Raw genomic sequence first — 20,525 nt, forward strand, 5'->3', positions numbered from 1 at the left:
TACCCACATAATTAAAGCAAAACCAGAATGGCAGAAGATTTTTTTAAACACAGGCTGCCTACTTAGTGCTACAAGCAGATATAATATTGACATTTGAAAAGCAGTTATATAAACAAATGAATAGACAGGGAATGAAGGGATGTGGATTCATGTACAGGCAGAAGTGACTCAGCTTAATTCAGCACCTTGTTTGGCATAGACATCGTGGACAATAGGGCCTGTGCTGTATAGTTCTATATTTTATATTTTAACTTCCTTACTTTGAAATTCAATTTCCCTTAAAATGCACATTAACATTCTGTGAGCTTACTTAATTAATTATACCTACAGACACTTTGAATCTCTCTGCATTTTGAATCTCTAAACACCTCCCTATTGACAATAGGCTCCTTTTTTAATTTCTTCTGCCAAATGGATGATCTTACATTTTTTGACAATTAGCTATCTATACTTGTAGCCTTGCTCCTCTTCACAAACAACTTTCCTAGTAATTGTTGTGTCATCAGGAAATTTAGCCACCGTACTTTTAATAACTTAACCTACAATGTCTACATAAATTTTGAAAAATGTAATGCTTCAGCACTATTCCCTGTGGTAGATAATTCACTACATCATGTCAACTAGGAAAAAAAAGCAGATTCTTACTCTCCTTTTCCTATTTGCCAGCTGATCATCTACCCATACTATTATTTAAACTACACCAACAATTTTTAATTAACACAATAACCTTTGATATGGCACTTCATAAAATGTCTTCTGGAATCTAAGCATCCAAAGGACAAATTACTTAAAAGAATGCCAATAAATCAGTGGAACATGACTGATTATCTTGATGTTTTCCAAGTGCCCAGCTCCACCTTCCTTAATAATAGCTTTCAATATAAGCTTACTGGTTTATAGTTTTCTGATCATTGCCTGTTACTTTTTGAATGAGGGAGTTACATTTGCTGTTTTGCAATTTAATGAATTTCTCCAAATTATTTTGGAAAACTACAACCCACACTGACTATCTGACCAGCCACTTCTTTTGTGATCCTTGGAAGAAGTCTACAGTCTGCAGCTCCAACTACTTGCTCAGTATCATTTCTCTGGAGACTGGATTTTTCCACGATCCTATTTGTGGATGATATTTGTACCCTCTCATGGTAAAGACTGTGATAAAACATCTGTTCAATTCACCTGCCAATTCCTATTTTCCATTATTCCACTCCTCACTACCTGTAGAGCCAATGCTCCTTTCTTTTACTATAAACAGAAAATGCTGGAAAAACTCAGCAGATCAGGCAATATTAAAAGAAGGAGAAAGAGCTGATGTTTCAGATGTGGATCTGCAGTTTATGATAATGAAATATCTACTACCATTCAGCTTTTATGAAAAGGTTTGAGGGCAACTCGGTTAAATGGTTGTGCTGGATGTCAAGAACTTCGACTGGTGTCTGCTCAAGTCGCTCTGGAAGTCTTCGGAGTTGGTTGTGACCAGCTAGAAATTTGCGTAAACTACCGCCGCAGAACAACCTGATGAAGGATAGACATACAACACTGAGTTCAATGCTTCTCATCAATGAATGTATAATTCTGTCAAGAACATTTGAGAAAATACAGAAAACAGAGTAAATTAAAGTAGAAATAATTAAAGCTTTACTTTACTCACATCTTAAATAAAACATTCACTGAATTAACCACATTACAGTATAAATGAACAGTGAGGCACAAAAATATCAGCCTTGATTTTGCTAAGAGGACTCCACAGTCCACAATATACAAAGTATATTTGTATATCTAATTATCCTGTGCATTTCATGGACATATATGCATAGAACATGTCAGACAAAAGCCTCCTGACCTGATTGTAAAAGCTGTGAGACAGCAGGGCCAAAAATAACATAATCTGATCCCGTGAGTGGGCTGAAACAAGCCCTGCATAAGAAAATGCTGAAAAACTTCGACAAACAGCAAAATCATGACCTAGATTTGGCATCTGTCTAAGCTGTTAACTACTGATATTCACAAATATTTAAGCTATATGAAAAAGTGTGTTAAGAATTGAAATATAATTTTAAAAATCACCCAAAATATTTTAAATTAGAAACATTACTGAAAAAATCTTGCCTTTCTTTCACACAATGAAAATCCTTCATTCACATGGATGTACTTATGAATGCTGCATCAAATATGCAGGTAAATGCTCTAGTTTAAATGCTGAAGAATTCCAGCAAATTTATCCTTCATGTCCTGTACTGAGTTCAGGGCTTAAAAAGCATACATCTAAATCAGTTTCGACCAAACTTATAGGTATACACATGACAGTTAACCATAGAGTTGTCAGCAAAATTATAGAAAGGAACATCCAACCTTGTTTTCTGGATTTTATATATCCAATTCTGTAATCACCATCTCTTTGGAAAAACTGAATGCAATCTCAATGGCTTTATCATGATCCCCTGAGCAATGTTATCTGCCCTACAGGATCATATGACTGGCTGTCCTATTCATTTTCCAGATTTCTTAATAAATTAACTATCCAATTACGCACCTTGCTGAAAATTGTGAAGCGACATGTCATGCCTACTGAGGGTGGCAGTTGACAGCTTTACATTTCAGTCACTGACAGGCAGTTTGGTTCTGCAGAATTAACTTTTGTTTCTTTGATAGTGTGAATGGCTAGTTGGAATAAATTGTATTTTATATTTTGTCTCTTATTTATCTGCACTAATCACTGCTCAGGGATCATGCCAACATTTTGAATGCAAAATCAATAATAATCACAATAAACTAAGAATGCAGAGTAGTTTCAAAGAAACTTCTTCTGCAAATGATTAATGGTTATGAACAGAAAAAAATGAGGATTGGAATGATGTTTTCTTTGCATCAGAACTTCAAAACTGTGGAGCTTGACTGTACAAAGTTACAAAAATCAAAGATTGTAGCATATCTGCCAGCTGGGTACCACTCTGGTCATCCTACCACCGCATCATTTAGATCCATTACTTTTTCTTTATCCCCTTCTCTTTCAACCACTCTGACATTGTATCTTTTATCACCCAATTACAGGATGAGAAATCATAAAACCAACATTTGCTTGCCACTATCTACCCTTAAGGATAACATGGTGAGCTACCTTGAACTGATACAGTCTGTCTCAATGTTGTTACATTGGAAACACCAGAATTTTAATCTCACAAAAACAACAAATAGTTTCGAAGTTCTACATCAGGGTTATGCATGGTGTGGAGGAAAGCTTTGAGGTGATGGTGCTCCCATGCACCAGATGTCACCCTTAGACTTCCCAGTGGTTAAGGCTGTGGTATTGGACAATGCAGTTTGAGAAATCTTGACAAACTGTTAGTGCTTTTGTACATACTGAAGCATAATGCACCAATGACAGGGGCAATGAAAATGGAGGATGGGTTCCAGTCTACTAGCTTTCAGTGTCATCAAGCTTCTCAGAAGTCAGGTTTTCAAGAGTATACTGAAACTTTCTGTCCAATCAGATTAGAATTTTAATAATAATTTTAATTAACAAAATCCAGCAGTCTACATTGTGAGTTACACTGATTTATAACTCTATACTGGGGCCTCTCTCTCAACTGCTTCAACCAATTCCAATCCTGGATCTCTTCCAATGTGAAATTTTTTGCTCTCATCTAAATACACAAAAGCAAAATATGAACTAAAAATATAAATGCTGGACATACAGCTTATGTGAAGAAAGAAATTAACTATTTCTCTCTTCAGTTACTGTCTTATCTACTGAGTACTACCAGTAGTTTAGGCCTTTATCTCAAAATCACTTCTTCCAGTTGCTCCACATTTACTGTTTCCCTAAATTCATTTTATTCATGAAATACATGCTAAAAATAATACCTGATTCCTTAATCACTTACATTATTAATGTATCCTATCTAGCAAATCATTGCTTGTACTTTTAACTTGTTCTTGGGTTATGATAAAATTAATTTCCCTGCATTTTTTCCTCAGAAATTCTCAATCAAGCCAGTTACCTCTTTGGTTGTTACCCTTATAACAAAACTGCTGTTTACTTAACAAAATCTGAATCTGCCTTCCCATCCGACTGCGAATCGTAAGCACCACTGTGAGCACAGGCTATTTTTAATTTCCCTAAAATTGCTTATTCTTTTAGTTCCTTGAAAGTAATGACCATCTCATGCTGCTGTAATATTCTTTTAGTCTGCGTACTTCTGTGCCTATTTTCCACCTATATCTGTGTTTTTTGCCCCTTTCTGTGTCAGCTCCAAAATACCTGAAGGTTGATATTTATCCTTTATTCAGCTTTGTTCATGCTGATGGAGATGCCATTGCACCAGACTCCCTCTCCGGTGAAAGGCTTTTTAGGCTATCCCTCAGAATCAAGGATGACCTGCTTCATTGAAAACTACTACTATATTGACTGCCCAATAATGTGCAGTGATGTTGGAAAATACCACTGAATTTTTATCCATAAACAGCACCTATGATCTTTGGTTATTCCAGCACTTTTGTGACCCAGATCATAAACTTTTCCAGTCATTATTTTATGCCAAGTAAAGAAAGGCTATCCCAAATAAAGGTTCTCTCATCTGTTTCATTTCCAAACATCATCATTTTAATCAACAGTCTTACATACCAAGTCCCAAACATTACAATTTCAATTCTAAACCACGTTTTAAATATTTATGATGATAACTTATGTTTAAGTTTGTCTGTCACATCCTTAAGAATTCACCTGTGTTTATTTTTAATGGAACAGTTCATATTGATCTTGATTTTAGCATAGTATTTTTGGATAGCCAGAGGCAGGTTCTTAATTATACTGCATAGAGATGAATGAGTTATTTTTGTTGTTTTTTTCTGCTGTAGCTGTCATACAGTAAACAACACTTACCTTGCAGGCAACTCACAGAGCTGATTGTGACTGATATCCAAGACTTCCATTTTCTTAACTTCACACACCCATTCAGGTAAACTATCCAGTCTGTTTCTGTATTTGCAAAACAATGTAAACACAGTAAATCACTGATAATCAAGAATTGACTCTATTCTTTAATAACATTTCAATCCAAAGACAAGTAATTAATTTTCCTTTTTTTTCGGCAATGGTAATTGTCCAGCCACACAGACTGTCTTGTCATTTTTGGAAGCAATAAAAGGCTCGTTTGCACTAACTGCATATTCAGTCTACTTAGCAATGCAAGGTTGAATGTGTGTGTTACAACATCAGAACAGGCTGAACTCAAGTACATTTGTAAAATATTAGCTCCCTCTGTTTTAAATTAGAGTTGACATTTTATGAATAAATGCTTGAATCCTACTTCTTCTGTTAATTTTTGAACAAATTCCATGAATGGTACTTCATGAATCTTAACACTGTACTCACAATTTAGTATCCTAGTTGCTTCAAAGCTAATATAGGAACAGAAACACAACAGAAGCATAAAGGACAGCTTCTCTCCTTCAGTTTCGGTTCCAAAAAAAAATTATTTTCAACGGGCTGCAGAGAACAGAAATATACCCTAAACAAATCAAACTAGAGGTAATCTAGTTACAAAATGACTTTAATAAAAGCAGAAGGATCCAAAAACACATTGCAGTTCATGCAGAGTTTGTGGAAAGAGAAACAGAGTTAATGTTTCAGGTTAAAGTCTACTCATTAGAACTACCTGTTCTACCGGGTGTTTCTTATACCTAGTATCTTCACTTCAGATTTCTAATGTCTGTAGTTTTTGTTTGATTTATCACCTACCTTGAGACATCCATGAAAGTGAGATTGTTTGGGACTGGATATATATCGATATATACAAGTTCTGAAACAAAGAACAGTTTAGTCATTTTATTTTAAGTGGCATGAGAATGTCAATTTTTATTTTTGTGTTTCTATATTAATTGTATGGTCTCTCTGAACAACATATTTCCTTACATATCACACTTTCCTCATTTTTGTACTAATGATAACCTTGCTAATACTGGTAAATATTATACAGGCTATGTGAGGCAAGAGGTATTACTTCCTTCCTGCAATGAGGCTGGCATCCAAAATTACGCATCTCCTAGTGTGTGCTATAATTAACATGCTTACCACCTCTCTGCCAAAAATGTACAGCTGAAATGAATGCCATAACTTTGTAATTCACTCATAAAAGAAATATGGATTCACTGAGATTTGATTAACAAAGTTATGTTGGGGTGACATATTTATAAATTATGTACTCAGATGAAATGGCAAAGTAATTACAGTATTTATCCATGACTTTCTTCCAAAAACAGATGAACAAAATTGATTATTTTTTAATATAAATTTATGCTTCAAAGAACATGTCTTACGAGATAAGAAAACAGACTGAAAAAGAGTTTGGCAAAAATCTACCTATGAGGTACAGACCTGTTAAAGAACTTCTTTCTAACCACCTTCTGATCTAAAGACTTTGATCTACCATGTGGGAACAACCAAAAATCAAGATCTCAATAAATATGCAAGACTTCAGGGTTTGATAAGCATTACCCACATGATGCTAGTTTGCTCATAGAGGTCCGGTGTCTCAAGTTCATCTAGGTCACCATTTGACTAAGCTGAATGACTGACATACTGTCACCACAAGGTATTCTATTGAAGGCTACTATTGAGATCATGAGTACAGCAAAGTACAGAATACGTTCGGTGGATCTTTAGCACTGTGTTCCATATTTAACTGAGGGAATAGCATCCTAATTTCCAACACTAACTTTAGATTAAATCAGCAGTAGCATCTTGTGTACTACTGCCTGTGCAGCCAGCTGCCTTAATGGACTGTTCATAGAGCCAATGGGCAGCACAGATATGTCTGTTCTCAGGCTAAGAAGTCTGTCCAAGCCTGTAGGGCATTAAGCCAGGCACAAGAATGGCAATTTCCTTTTAAATGACTGGGAGACATTGGCACAAAGGAGAAAAGCAAGTAGTTGTATACTATATATTAGCATTTTAGCTTATTAATTGTAAATAAAATTTTAATGCTTTCAATTTTAGGCTATGTTTTTGCATAACCTGAGTTTTACTGAATGCAGAAAATGTTTAAAAGCAATCGATTTCTCAACTGCTCTGACACACACTCTGGAAGAAAGAGCTTAGCCAGTTGTCAAAGTGATTATCATAAATACTGCTCATTGTGCCACAGGCTATGTTTCACTGAGCCATGCCAAAGTGCTGGAAGCTGGGATTCACACAGAAGACCATGTCGCAGACTACACAAGAACAAAAAGTATGATCCAGGGCAGGATGACAACAATTTTTGCACAAACAAAAAAAAATGCCCCATAATTTTGCTCCCATAATAATTTATTATGGGAACTGCTGCACATCGCATGCCGGTGATAATAAACCTGATTCTGATTCTACAAGACAATCAAAGCATTTTAGTTTAGTTCACATGCTAAGTAGTATTTGGAAATATAAACTTACCATTTGAAGCAGCATAAAGAGTCTTCAGAAAATATCCACTGACTTTAAGACTAGTTAGTTGGTTTCGTTCACAATGTAATACCTCAATATTCTGAAATACTGTGCAATCAAGGACAATCAGTTTGTTGTCACGCAGATCTAGATGTGTGACATGCTGCAAGTAATCCATATCTGCTGCTTCCAACTTGGCAATGTAATTGAGTCTAAATTCAAATAGATAACATTAAGCTACCTTTTCACAGATAATTTGGATTTGTCAAATGGTTATTCCTATTATTTATTATATTTATATTATTTTAATATGATCTCTTCATATTTTAATTACAAGTAGGCTGCACAATTTTTATTGAAGAAAATCAAGAAGTAATATGTCTAAAAAATTAAAAAGGACTATTAATAAATGCAGATGCTAAAATGACATGATGGCAGAAACAAGTCAATTTGTTTGGTGAGAAAGTTCAGTATTGAAAAGGTGAGTGAATTATGGATGTGAAAGCAAATAGACAGCTGCATGGATGTAATTGAAATTAGAGCATTCATACACAAGTCAAAGTATTCCATCATTACGCACACAAATGAATGCCTTAAAACATGAATCTCAAAATCACAGATGCAAGGACCTTCTTTGCACAAAATATGCATAAGCCTCATGTGCAGAAAGTACGAAATACTTGAAGCAACTTCTTTCTCTCCCATCCATTCCCTCATAGCTCTTTTTCTCTAATCTGAAAATACAGAAAGTTTTGGTCTGTTGGTTCCTGAGCTGGTTAACAAATAAAACTCTGAAATGGTTTTAAGGCTAGTACCTAGATGCTCTAGTTTCACCAGCCAGGGAGCAGCTGCATCCAGATTAATTTTGCATATAAGCACTCAAACAAAGATGGTAAGTGGCCAATAAGGAGCTCTATGAGAAGCAGAAAACATTACAATTGCTTGGATTTTAGGTAGTATTAACATATCAAAATGTCCCAAAAACGTTTTACAAGATTGTTATCAATGGGAGACTCTGCAACTAGTCACTTGAGCTGATCAAAGACTTGGCTTAAGAAGTAAACAGAGTACTTAATGGATGCAAGTAGGTTAGGGAGAGAATTGTGGAAGTCTAAGATGCTAGAACTGGAGAAATGGAGAAATGCTGCCTTTAGGGCCAACAGCATGGAGGGAATTGAAAATAAAGCTGAGATTCTTAAAATCAAAGATTTATTTAATCCAAAGATACTGCTGGTCATCAATTTTGGATCCCAGATCAATGGGACTTAGTGAGATTCAAAATATAACCTGTAGAGGTTGGATGAACACAATTCATGCAACATAGGAGGAGGAAGCTGTTGAGTATTTTAAAAAGTCTCGAACTATAGAAGGTGTGAATGAATGTTTCAGCAGTAGATGAGATGGGTTAGAATCAGGTAGCATCACGGATATGAGAAAAACAATAATTGATGAAATGCACATATGGCTGTACAGTCAAAAAAGGTTATAAACTTGTTGTTGGTAACAGAAGTATCAGTATATTAAAAACAGTGAAGTAGTGGAGAAATTTGCTGTATAAAGTGATTGTGACTATCTTTCCTTATTCTTCTTGACCCATTTCCAGTGCTTGGTACAGGCAGACACACCATTCATCTCCTCTAATGTTCAGTCAAGAAGAACTAACTCTAACCAACTTATGTTCTTTCCTCTCCAATCCTTTTGTCATTGTGATCAAAAGTTGCTCAAATGACCCAATGTCAGCTTGCCCCTACATGCTAACTGCCCATCAGCAAAATCATCCAAAAATATACTTGGTTTCACATGAAAGTTAGCAAACTACTGCTCTATCTTGCCAATGCATTTCATAATAATAAATTACCTTGATATCCCAGTATCTTTGATTTGACAAATTACTTGTCTGATACTAAGCATTAAATGTACAGCAATTTCCTCCAATATTATAAAGGTTGGTCAAAGCTATGGAAGGGAACACCAAAATTTACTAGGATGGCAGCAGCAAACAGTATACAGCATACAGTCAGGGCACTGAATCAGTGTGTTGTAAATGGAGTTTTAATACAATGTTGTGAAGACAAGCAATTACAATTCAGAACTATAAGGTTGAAAACAACAACTTGACATACAAAGGACATGTTGAACATAGATAATATATAACATTGAAACATTGATTTCAACATCTTTATACAATTTCTAATTCAATACATACAAATGAACTCAAATAAAGATTCAATTTACTTCATGAAATATTAACCACTGACAATAATATTTGCCATATTTCACTGATAAACATGGCTTTCTGAAATTGAAATAATTATCAATGCTGCTAGAAAAATCTGACCTGTTTAAGTATGTCAGACTATCCTACTGATTCAAAGGAAAAAGAACATAAGCTTTTATTTGCTTATGTTTTATTTCATCAGAGAGATAGAAATGTATTATGATGAAGCCCACAAAACTATAAACCAACACAAGAACTACCTTAAATCAAGATGTTTGATGTGAGACATTCTGCACAAACTTTGAAGGCTCAGGATCTCCAAGTAATTGCCTGACATACAAAGTCTCTCCACAGCTGTCAGGTCCTCCAAAACTTTTGGAATATTTTTGAACTCATTGAAGGACAGGCCCAGGTAACTCAGTTGCTTCAGGTTCCCCAGCTCCGATGGAAGAGAACTGAGACAGTTGCCATCCAGTAAAATTGTCTGTAGGCTACATTTCAGAAAGGTAAAGAAAAATAATATTAGTTTCTTTATCACCAAAGCCTATTGAAGGTTCATGCTATGCAAGGTTTTCCTATCACTTGTTCAACAGCATGGTACTAAGGCAATGTTAAATAAATTAATTATAAATAAAAATGTATATCATGAGATCTGGATACTTACTTATCCATCTTGCCAACTGTTGCTGGGATAAAATGCAGGGCATTGCTGGAAAGGTTGAGTTCTGACAGGGTGGGAATATCACAAACAGCAAAAGGAAATTCTCCCATGTGGTTGTTTGACAGATTTAGACTTTTCAACTTCATAAACCTGTAGTACAGATTTAAAAAGAAATTTAATGTAAACTGAAGCAGCAATCTGACCTTAAAAAGTACACCATATACAATAAAGTATTGGATTGATAATTGTTCAAGTTTTATTGAAACTCATTAAAAAGAATCACTTAATCTTAGGTTTCCAAACAACAATCTTGATGAGCAGGCAGTTTACCATCATTGAGGACGGTCTCTTTAATATCTCAGCTTGAGAAAACCGGATACACATTACTTGCCTTTTCAGTAAGGATTACTGAACATAGGCTCTATCTAAATATAGCTAAAGAGATTCTATTCAAAAGTGGACCATAGCCAAACCATACTAATGCATGTGACCCAAGTGGGGCTAAAAACATATCCAATGTACAGCACATATACTTACAGTTTACACAAGGACCAATCCACATCAGTAAAACATACCATAAAACATTTTTAAATGAATGTTATTAGCAGTCTCCATTTTCTTCTGATGTTCCAGGTATGAAAAAGTACTTGAGCACATGGAATTAGCAATCATTTATTACTGTCACACATGCAGAGATAGAGTGAAAGGCTACTCTTGCATACTTCATACAGATCATTATCCAGTATTGAGGCAGTACAGTACAAGGTAAAATGCAGAATAAAGTGCACCAGCTACAGAAAAAGTGTGGTACAGATATTCAATAAAGTGCAAGATCGTAACAAGGAAGATTATAAAGGCCAAGAGTCCATATTATTATACTAGGCAAGTGCTGTCATTGAGACTGGTGATACATACTTTGAGGCTTTTGTATTTTCTGCCCAATGAGAGAGGATAGAACATCCAGGCTGGATAGGGTCTTTGATTATGAAGGCTGTTTTAGCAAAGCCATGAGAACTATAGACAGAGTATATGGAGGAACTGCTAATTTCCGTGATGCACTGAGCTATGCCCACAACTCTCTGCAGTTCCTTGCAGTCACATGCAGAGCAGTTTCCATATCAAAATGTGATACTTCTAGATTGGATACATTTCTCTGGTACATGCACAAATATTAAGCAAGAAAGTATTATCATAGTGAATAGCTCTTAAAACTAAAATTGGAATTGTATATAATGGACCTATTGTGTAAATTGCTTGGTATTTGCTGCAATATCTATAATTGGTGCTACCTGACCTTCCTATGGCGTATGTCATGAAATTTGTTGTTGTTGTGCAGCAGTACATTGCAATAGACAAGAAAAAAAAAGTAATGATTTAGTTTAGTAATGAGGATATAATGTCCACTCAGAAATCTATTGGCAGAGGGGAAGAAGCTACTCCTGAATCTTTTGTGTGTGCCTTCAGGTTTCTGTGCCTCCTCCTTGATGGTAGCCATGAGAAGACGGCATGATCTGGGTAATGAGCATCCGTAATGATGGATGCCGTTTTTTTGGGGCATCACTCCTTGAAGATGTCCAGGATGCTGGGAAGGCTAGTGATGTATTAATTAAGATACATCACTACTGGAAAGGCATGGTTAAGAATTCATCTTGCTTGATTTCTGCAAGAATCTAATGTCAGCAAAATACCAGGATGCATAAAATCACCTCAACTGCCAAAACCAAACACAATGAAGTATAAACTACGTACTTAAAAGGAAGGTAATGTCCCATCTTTGAGAATCTAGGTACTAATATTAAAATTTTCAGATCTAAAGTTATGTAAAGGATATAAATTTGGAACTCTTCTCAAATGCAGTTAATTTGTCACCTGCAAGTGCTTTTGTAAGAGTACAGTAAATAAACGAAGTACAAAATTTTTCAAGTCATAATTAAAAGAACTTCAGTGGGTATTTATGTATTATGGGTATGGATCCAATAGGCATAGGACTAGTCCTTCAAATTATCATTCTTTCTGAAACAATGCAATTTGAATATTGTGTTTTTAAAAAAATTACATGGTCACAGAATTGCTTGCTGTTGCATGTAGTTAGATATTCCCTTTTTTTCTCCCAGAAGAGTCATTTTTATTTAAGCTCAATAAATATCTACTTCATAACTACACAGTACAGCCAGAGGTGAAACATATCCAACTCTCCAATGAAAATACAGCCTTTTAGAAAGTAACACTACATGTAGGGAAAGTAAGATTAAGATCTCCCTGACAGGGATTTTAAAAATGGCAGCAGAATTTTTCAATTATATAAATCACCATAAAGCTATTCAACTACTTTTCATCTAGGAAAGATATGTATTCACCCCTGACTTCCTCATGGGTTGTCTGATTGCAACACAGCTTGATCAGTTATAGTCTGTGAAGGCTGAAGCCATTAACAGAAAACAAATAACTATAACCGAACAACTGCATAGAACCAATAAACCTCATGCAACACTGTGGAAAAATGGATCAAAACTATGGAGCCCTAAAGCAAACCTACATTGTGCCAGAGAACAGGGATCTCTCTCATCAATGAAGTGGCTGGTTAAAACAAAAATGATGCTAAAACAAAGTGCGGTCTTTCATTGACCACAAGATGGTAAAGAAATGGTCTTCAGAGGCCTTCGAAGCCTTGAAGGGGTGCTTTGAGTTTACTGTACTGACTGGAATGTGCCATGTGAACCATATGGGGAGGACATTAATGGACTTACTGATTGCATCACTAACTAAATCAGCTTCAGTGTGGACACTGTAATACCATCAAGGACTGTTCGCTGCTTCCCTAAAAACAAACCATGGGTCACCAGTGATCTAAAGACTCTTCTCAATCACAAAAAGAGAACCTTCAGAAATAGACAATAGACAGTAGGTGCAGGAGTAGGCCATTCGGCCCTTCTAGCCAGCACCACCATTCACTGTGATCATGGCTGATCATACACAATCAGTACCCCGTTCCTGCCTTCTCCCCATATCCCTTGACCCCGCTATCTATAAGAGCTCTATCTAACTCTCTCTTGAATGCATCCAGAGACTTGGCCTCCACTGCCTTCTGGGGCAGAGCATTCCACATATCCACCACTCTCTGGGTGGCAAAAGTTTTTCCACTTCTCTGTTCTAAATGGCCTACCCCTTATTCTTAAACTGTGGCCTCTAGTTCTGGATTCACCCATCAGCGGGATCATGCTTCCAGCCTCCAGTGTGTCCAATCCCTTAATAATCTTATATGTTTCAATCAGATCCCCTCTCATCCTTCTAAATTCCAGTGTATACAAGCCCAGTCGCTCCAATCTTTCAACATATGACAGTCCTGCCATTCGTGGAATTAACCTTGTGAACCTACGCTGTACTCCCTCAATAGCAAGAATGTCCTTCCTCAAATTTGGAGACCAAAACTGCACACAATACTCCAGGTGGGGTCTCACCAGGGCCCTGTACAGCTGCAGAAGGACTTCTTTACTCCTATACTCAATTCCTCTTGTTATAAAAGCCAGCATGCCATTAGCTTTCTTCACTGCCTGCTGTACCTACATGCTTGCTTTCATTGACTGATGTACAAGAACACCTAGATCTCATTGTATTTCCCCTTTTCCTAACTTGACTCCATTTAGATAGTAATCTGCCTTCCTGTTCTTGCCACCAAAGTGGATAACCTCACATTTATCCACATTAAACTGCATCTGCCATACATTTGCCCACTCACCCCACCTGTCCAAGTCACCCTGCATTCTCATAACATCCTCCTGACATTTCACGCTGCCACCCAGCTTTGTGCCATCAGCAAATTTGCTAATGTTACTTTTAATCCCTTCATCTAAATCATTAATGTATATTGTAAACATCTGCTGTCCCAGCACTGAACCTTGCGGTACCCCACTGGTCACAGCCTGCCATTCCGAAAGGGACCCGTTAATCACTACTCTTTGTTTCCTGTCAGCCAGCCAAGTTTCAATCCATGTCAGTACTCTGCCCCCAATACCATGTGCCCTAATTTTGCCCACTAATTTCCTATGTGGGACTTTATCAAAAGCTTTCTGGAAGTCCAGGTAGGAACTGACACATGTGCATAAGGAGCTAAAGGAGAAGATCAAGGTAGCTAAAGAATACTACAGAAGCGAGCTGGAGGACAAGCTTGGGCAGAGTAGCACACTGTGAACAGGCATGAATTTGAATTGACTTTATTTCTTACATCCTTCACGTACACGAGGAGTTAAAATCTTTGTTACGTCTCCATCTAAATGTGCAATAAGCAATCATTGTAATTTATAATAAATACAACTGTAATAGATTGTGGTTGGGGTGACTTGGGTCTCCAATGACCCTAAAGGCCCTTTCTTCACACCTGTCTTTGTAAGTGTCCTGTATCATGGGAAGTACAGTTCCCATACCAGGCAGTGATGTAGCCAGTCAGGATGCTCTCAATTATGCCCCTGTAGAAAGCTCTTAGGATTTGGGGGCCCATACCAAACTTCAACTGTCTAGGTGAAATAGGCGCTATTGTGCTTTTTTCACCACACAGCTGGTGTGCACAGACCACGTGAGGTCCTCGGTATTGTGGATGCTGAGGAGCTCTTAACCTCAGATCCATTGATATCAACTGGGGTTAGCCCATTTCCATTCTTCCTGTAATCCACAACCAGCTCCTTTGATTTTGCAACATTGAGGGAGAGGTTGTCTTGACACCGCTGTGACAGAGAGACTACTTCTTCCCTGTAGGCCACTTCATTATTGTTTGAGATTAGACCAATCAATGTACATCACTGACTTCAACCAGCCTTGCTGTAGAGCCTCAGAATGTAACTGTGAATGGGCTAATAAGTTAAATCAATTCTTCAATAGGTTTGGCAATTGGCCTCCTGTTCACACCCCCTCAGGACACTTACCCAGGTGCTGAGGCACACAATGCCTCCCCTCCTCCAGTTCAACATATAGATGGACATTACAGGATACCACTGTCTACAACCCCTCCTTGTCCCGCACCAACCATCCACACCTCCACATACCAGCTATTACCGTCCTGAACTTCACCTCCGCCAGCTCCCACCTTCCTGGTCATCTTCGCCTCATCTTCACTACTGAGCAGGTGAGAAGGGCTCTGGGGAAACTCAGACATGGCAAAGCATTGGGACCAGATGGTGTGAACCACAAAATCCCGAAGGAGTGTACTGAGCAGCTATGCGAGTTACCCTGCGTATTTTCAATCTGAGTCTCAGCCTGGAAAGGGCCCCCTGACTGTGTGCAAAACATCATGTGTGGTCCAGAGCCCAAGAAGGGCCAATGAAAAGTCCAGTGGCCCTAACCTCACACATCAAGAAGACCCTAGAAAGGCTTGTACTCGCTCAGATCCCTGGTCAGATCATCCCTCAATCCCCTGCAGTTTGCCTACCAGATGCACATTAAAGTCGATGATACTCTCAGCTACCTGATGAACAGAGCCTGCTCCCATTTGGATAAGCAGGTCAACACTGTCAAGATCATGTTTTTTGATTTCTCAAGTGCCTTTAATACCATACAGCCCTCACTGGGGGAAAAGCTCCATTCAATGCAGGTTGGCACTTCCATTGTAACCTGGATAATGGACTATCTGACTGGCAGACTGCAGTTTGTGCGGCTTCAGAGCTGTGTGTCAGACATGGGTATAAGCAACACTGGGGCCCCACAGGGACCGTATTGTCTCCCTTCCTGTTTACTCTGTATACCTTGGACTTTAAATACAATGCTGAGTAATGTCATCTGCAGAAATTCTCTGATGACTTAGCAATAGCTGGGTGTATAAAGGGAGGATGGGAGGATGAATACAGGGCCCTTGTGGAGGACTTTGTCAAATGGTGCAAGTTGAATCATCTGCAGCTCAACATCAATAAGACAAAGGTGATGGTGATCGACTTTAGGAAGACTAAGCCTGCACTGCTCTGTTACTATTGATGGTGATGATGTGGATGTGGTGAGGACCTACAAGTACCTGGGGGGTGCACCTTGATGACGGACTTGAGTGGAACACCAACACAGAGGTTGTGTACAAAAAGGGCCAGAGTTGCCTCTACTTCCCGATGAGACTGAGATCCTTTGGAGTTCGCAGGCCTCTCCTTTACATGTTCTACCAGTCTGTTGTCACCAGTACAATCTTCTATGCAGTGGTGTGCTGGGGCAATGGCATCAACATGGGTGACGCCAACGGGGTCAATAACCTGATTAGAAAGGTTGGCTTTGTTAGAGGAGTCAAAATAGACACACTGTAGTCTTTAGTATAACAAAGGACTCTACAGAAAATCCTGTCAATTCTGGACACCCTCTGCATGCCTCCTTGGCTGAACAGAGGAGTACTTTTAGTAATAGACTAATACAACTGCGCTTTTCCAAAGAGCGCTATATGAGGTCATTCTTCCCCGTGGTTATTAGGCTCTATAATGAGACAACCGATTGCCGTGGAAGTGATGACCCCCTCCTGTTAGACTGTTAATTAACTCCTGTTAATTTTCTAATATTTGTATATCTGTGGACTTACAATGTTATTGCGACAATGTAATTTCCTTTGGAATCAATAAAATATCTATCTAACTCTATCTATCTGAATTTATTATGGTTATTAGATTTATTGAGTATGACTTCAAGAAAATGAATCTCAGGGTCGTATATGGTGTCACATATATACTTTGATAATAAATTTAAACTTTGAACTCTAAAGAACGTATGTCCCTGAAATTACAATAGATGTCTTCAAATGAGTTCTCAATCTAATGCACGAGTACAGAAGGTATTATTATTCAGTCAGTAAATACACATCTTGAAGTCCAACATCTTTGATCAACGTCTTGGTCACTGGTACAATATATATACATTATTTATGGCTCTATATTAAATTTTGACTGAAACCGCTCCTGTTGAAACAACTTAATTACCTCTTTCATCACATTAACTGTAGTATTTAAAATAATTGCAATTTGTTTCTTATTGTTTCATATGGAGAGTACAATCATTCATCTAATCTGTCTGGATGAAGGACTGTGATATCATTCAGAGATTGTAGAATAACATTTTAAGTGACTTACTTTGATTTTTAGCATGGGCAAATTTTCTCGTCTAAAATAGCATTTAGTGTTTTTTATTTAAAGAAATGAGTCCTTCTAATTATAGAATTGGAAAAAGTTTCCAGAAAACATGTATTCCATTAAAAAAACAAGTCCTTGTAGAAAACCTTGAAAAGATGTACAGCACAACTAAATCTAAGTCACAAGAGATTCTGCAGACACTGCAAATCTTGAGCAACACACACAAAACGCTGGAAAAATTCAGCAAGTCATGCACCATCCTTCCTATCTTATCACATGATTCCCTTTCAGCACCCTCCCCCACCATCCAACTAACTCCCCCTTTCACCTAGACCCAACAAGCTTGTGCTCCTCCCACTCCCCCTCCTTTTTATTCTGGCTTCTACCTTTATCCTTTCCAGTCTTGATGAAGGGTCTTGGCCCAAAACTTTGATTGTTCATTTCTGTCTACAGATCTTCTTGACCTGCTGAGTTCCTCCAGCATTTCATGTGTGTTACAATCAAAACTACACTGCATTTGCTTTCAATCAGTTTCCATATTGTGCTGATTGTAATCATTGAGGTTTCTGAACACAGTAATATTTAGTAGAATATCAAAAATAAATACATCAATGTCATTTCAAATGAACTTCTCCACAGAAGAGTGATGTGATTTTACAACACTTAAGTGTGAATGCAAGGAATTTTTATAAAAGTTTACTCTTAAATATTTCACAGTAGATGAAACTGTTCTGCCTGTTTGAGGTGTGAAAGAAACATTCAGAAATAGCACTGATGTAGAGAAAAAAGTTATAATTATCAATTTTCACTTAAGTCTCTCAATACAAGGTCTTCAGTAACGGTGGACAGGGCAATTTTTCTCTTCCCTTGACCCATGGAACACTACAAAGCAAATTAATCTCTCTACACCATGTAGAACAGTGAAAATGAGGCCCTTGACGTCCACAATGCTAATGCAGAGACATCCATATATTTATTGGACAGTACACCACAGGAACAGGTTCTTTGGCTCATGATGTCTTTGCCAACCAATCTAATCTAATCTAATCCTATCTGTTTGTTTGTGCTCTACGTTACTTGCCTGTTCGCATTCCTGTCTAAACAGATTGTATCTGTTACCATTACTTCCCTTGGTAGTGCATTTCAGGCACCTACCATTTCATGTGCACAAAACTTAACTCAAAACAGCATCCTGGTGAAATTCTTTCTCTTTGAAGTCTTTGCACTTCCCTATAATACAACAACCAGAATTGCACACAATAGTTCAAATCTGGTCTAACCAAAGTTTTACAGAGCGACAAGATGACTTTCTGACTTTTATACTCAACATTCCAACCAGTGAAAAAGCAATCTGCAGGCTTTACCACACTGTCTACTTGAGTTGCCACTTTCAACAAGATCCTTCTGTACATCAATTCTCTTAAGGCTCCTATGTCTTACTGTATCCTTTTCTCTTAAATTAACCTCCTAAAGCGCAATATCTTACACTTGTCCAGATTCATTTCAGTATCCACATTTCCAACTGGTCTCTCTCATGTTAAGTCCTTTGACAACCTTCCTCACCACCTATTAGCTAACTTACTAATCAGATTAACTGCATTTGTGTTCAAGCTGTTTATAGTGCTTATAAAAATATTCACCTCCCTGGGAAGTTTTCAAGTTTTATTGTTTTACAATATTGAATCACAGTGGATTTAATTTGACTTTTTTGACACTGATCAAAAAACTCTTTCCATGTCAAAGTGAAAATAAATCTCTACAAAGTGATCTAAATTAATTGCAAATATAAAATACAAAATAATTGATTGTACAACTATTCACCACTTCAGGTCAGTATTTACTAGAAGCACCTTTGGCAGCAGTTACAGCCTTCAGTCTGTGTGGATAGGTCTTTATCAGCTTTGCACATCTGTACACTGCATTTTTTTCCCCCATTCTTCTTTATAAAACTGCTCAAACTCCGTCAGATTGCATTGGGATCCTGAGTGAACAGCCTGTTTTAAGTCCAGTGACAAATTCTCAATTGGATTGAGATCTGGACTCTGACATGGCCACTCCAGGATATTAACTCTGTTGTTTTTAAGCCATTCATGTGTAGCTTTGGCTTTATGCTTGGGGTCATTGTCTTGCTGAAGAACAAATCTTCTCTCAAGTGGCAGTTCTCTTGCAAACTGCATCAGGTTTTCCTCCAGAATTTCCCTGTATTTTGCTCCATTCACTTTACCTTCTACCTTCACAAGCCTTCAAGTGTCTGCTGCAGTGAAGCATCCCCATAGCATGATGCAGCCACCACCATGCTTCACAGTAGCGATGGTGTGTTTTTGATGATGTGTGGTGTTTGGTCTACACCAAACATAGCATTTAGTTTGATGGCCAAAAAGCTAAATTTTGGTTTCATCAGACCATAGAACCTTCTTCCAGCTGACTTCAGAGTGTCTCACATGTATTCTGGCAAGCTCTAGGTGAGATTTCTTATGCGTTTTTCCCAAAAGTGGCTTTCTCTTTGCCATTCTGTCATAGAGCTGTGACTATTGAAGAATCTGGGCAACAGTTGTTATATGCGTAGCCTCTCCCACTGAAGCTTGAAACTCATTCAGAATTGTCATAGGTCTCTTAGTGGCCTCTCTCACTAGCCCCCTTCTTGCATGGTCATTCAGTTTTTGAGGACAGCCTGCTCAAGGTACATATTCTTTCCATTTCTTGATGAGTGAATTTACTAGATGCCAAGGGGTATTCAGTGACTTGGAAATGTTTACGTATCCATCTCCTGACTTGTGCTTTTCAGTAAGTTTTTTGTGGAGTTACTTGGAGTATCCTTTTGTATTCATGGTGTAGCTTTTACAGGATACTGACTCACCAGCAGTTGGATGTTCCAGATACAGGTGGATTTTTACTACAATCAGTTGAAACACCTTGCCTGCACACAGGCCTCCAAAAACAGATCTCCATTTAACTAATTATGTGACTTCTAAAACCAACTGGCTGTACCAGTGATAATTTGGTGTGTCATATTAAAGGGGGAGGGGTTGAATACTTATACAATTATTTTGCATTTTATATTTGTAATTAATTTTGATCACTTGTAAAAATCGTTTTTCACTTTCACATGAAAGAGACTTTTTCTGTTGATCAGTATCAATAAAG

The 20,525-nt window shown here is 37.6% G+C and overlaps 1 protein-coding gene across 1 annotated transcript in view; it reads right to left on the reverse strand.

Annotated features, from left to right (window-relative positions):
• LOC132378363 (PH domain leucine-rich repeat-containing protein phosphatase 1-like) overlaps positions 1-20,525 on the reverse strand; it is a 162,532-nt gene that overhangs the window by 27,293 nt on the left and 114,714 nt on the right. Inside the window, exons 5-10 of the mRNA XM_059945221.1 lie at positions 10,303-10,449; positions 9,899-10,129; positions 7,430-7,632; positions 5,741-5,801; positions 4,883-4,978; positions 1,360-1,515 (exon numbers count right to left, since the gene is read on the reverse strand). Of these exons, the coding sequence (XP_059801204.1) occupies positions 1,360-1,515; positions 4,883-4,978; positions 5,741-5,801; positions 7,430-7,632; positions 9,899-10,129; positions 10,303-10,449 (894 nt within the window). The remainder of the gene's footprint in view (positions 1-1,359; positions 1,516-4,882; positions 4,979-5,740; positions 5,802-7,429; positions 7,633-9,898; positions 10,130-10,302; positions 10,450-20,525) is intronic.

The sequence above is a fragment of the Hypanus sabinus genome, chromosome 20 (assembly GCF_030144855.1).
Source record: "Hypanus sabinus isolate sHypSab1 chromosome 20, sHypSab1.hap1, whole genome shotgun sequence".
In the NCBI taxonomy this organism is placed as follows: Eukaryota; Metazoa; Chordata; class Chondrichthyes; order Myliobatiformes; family Dasyatidae; genus Hypanus; species Hypanus sabinus.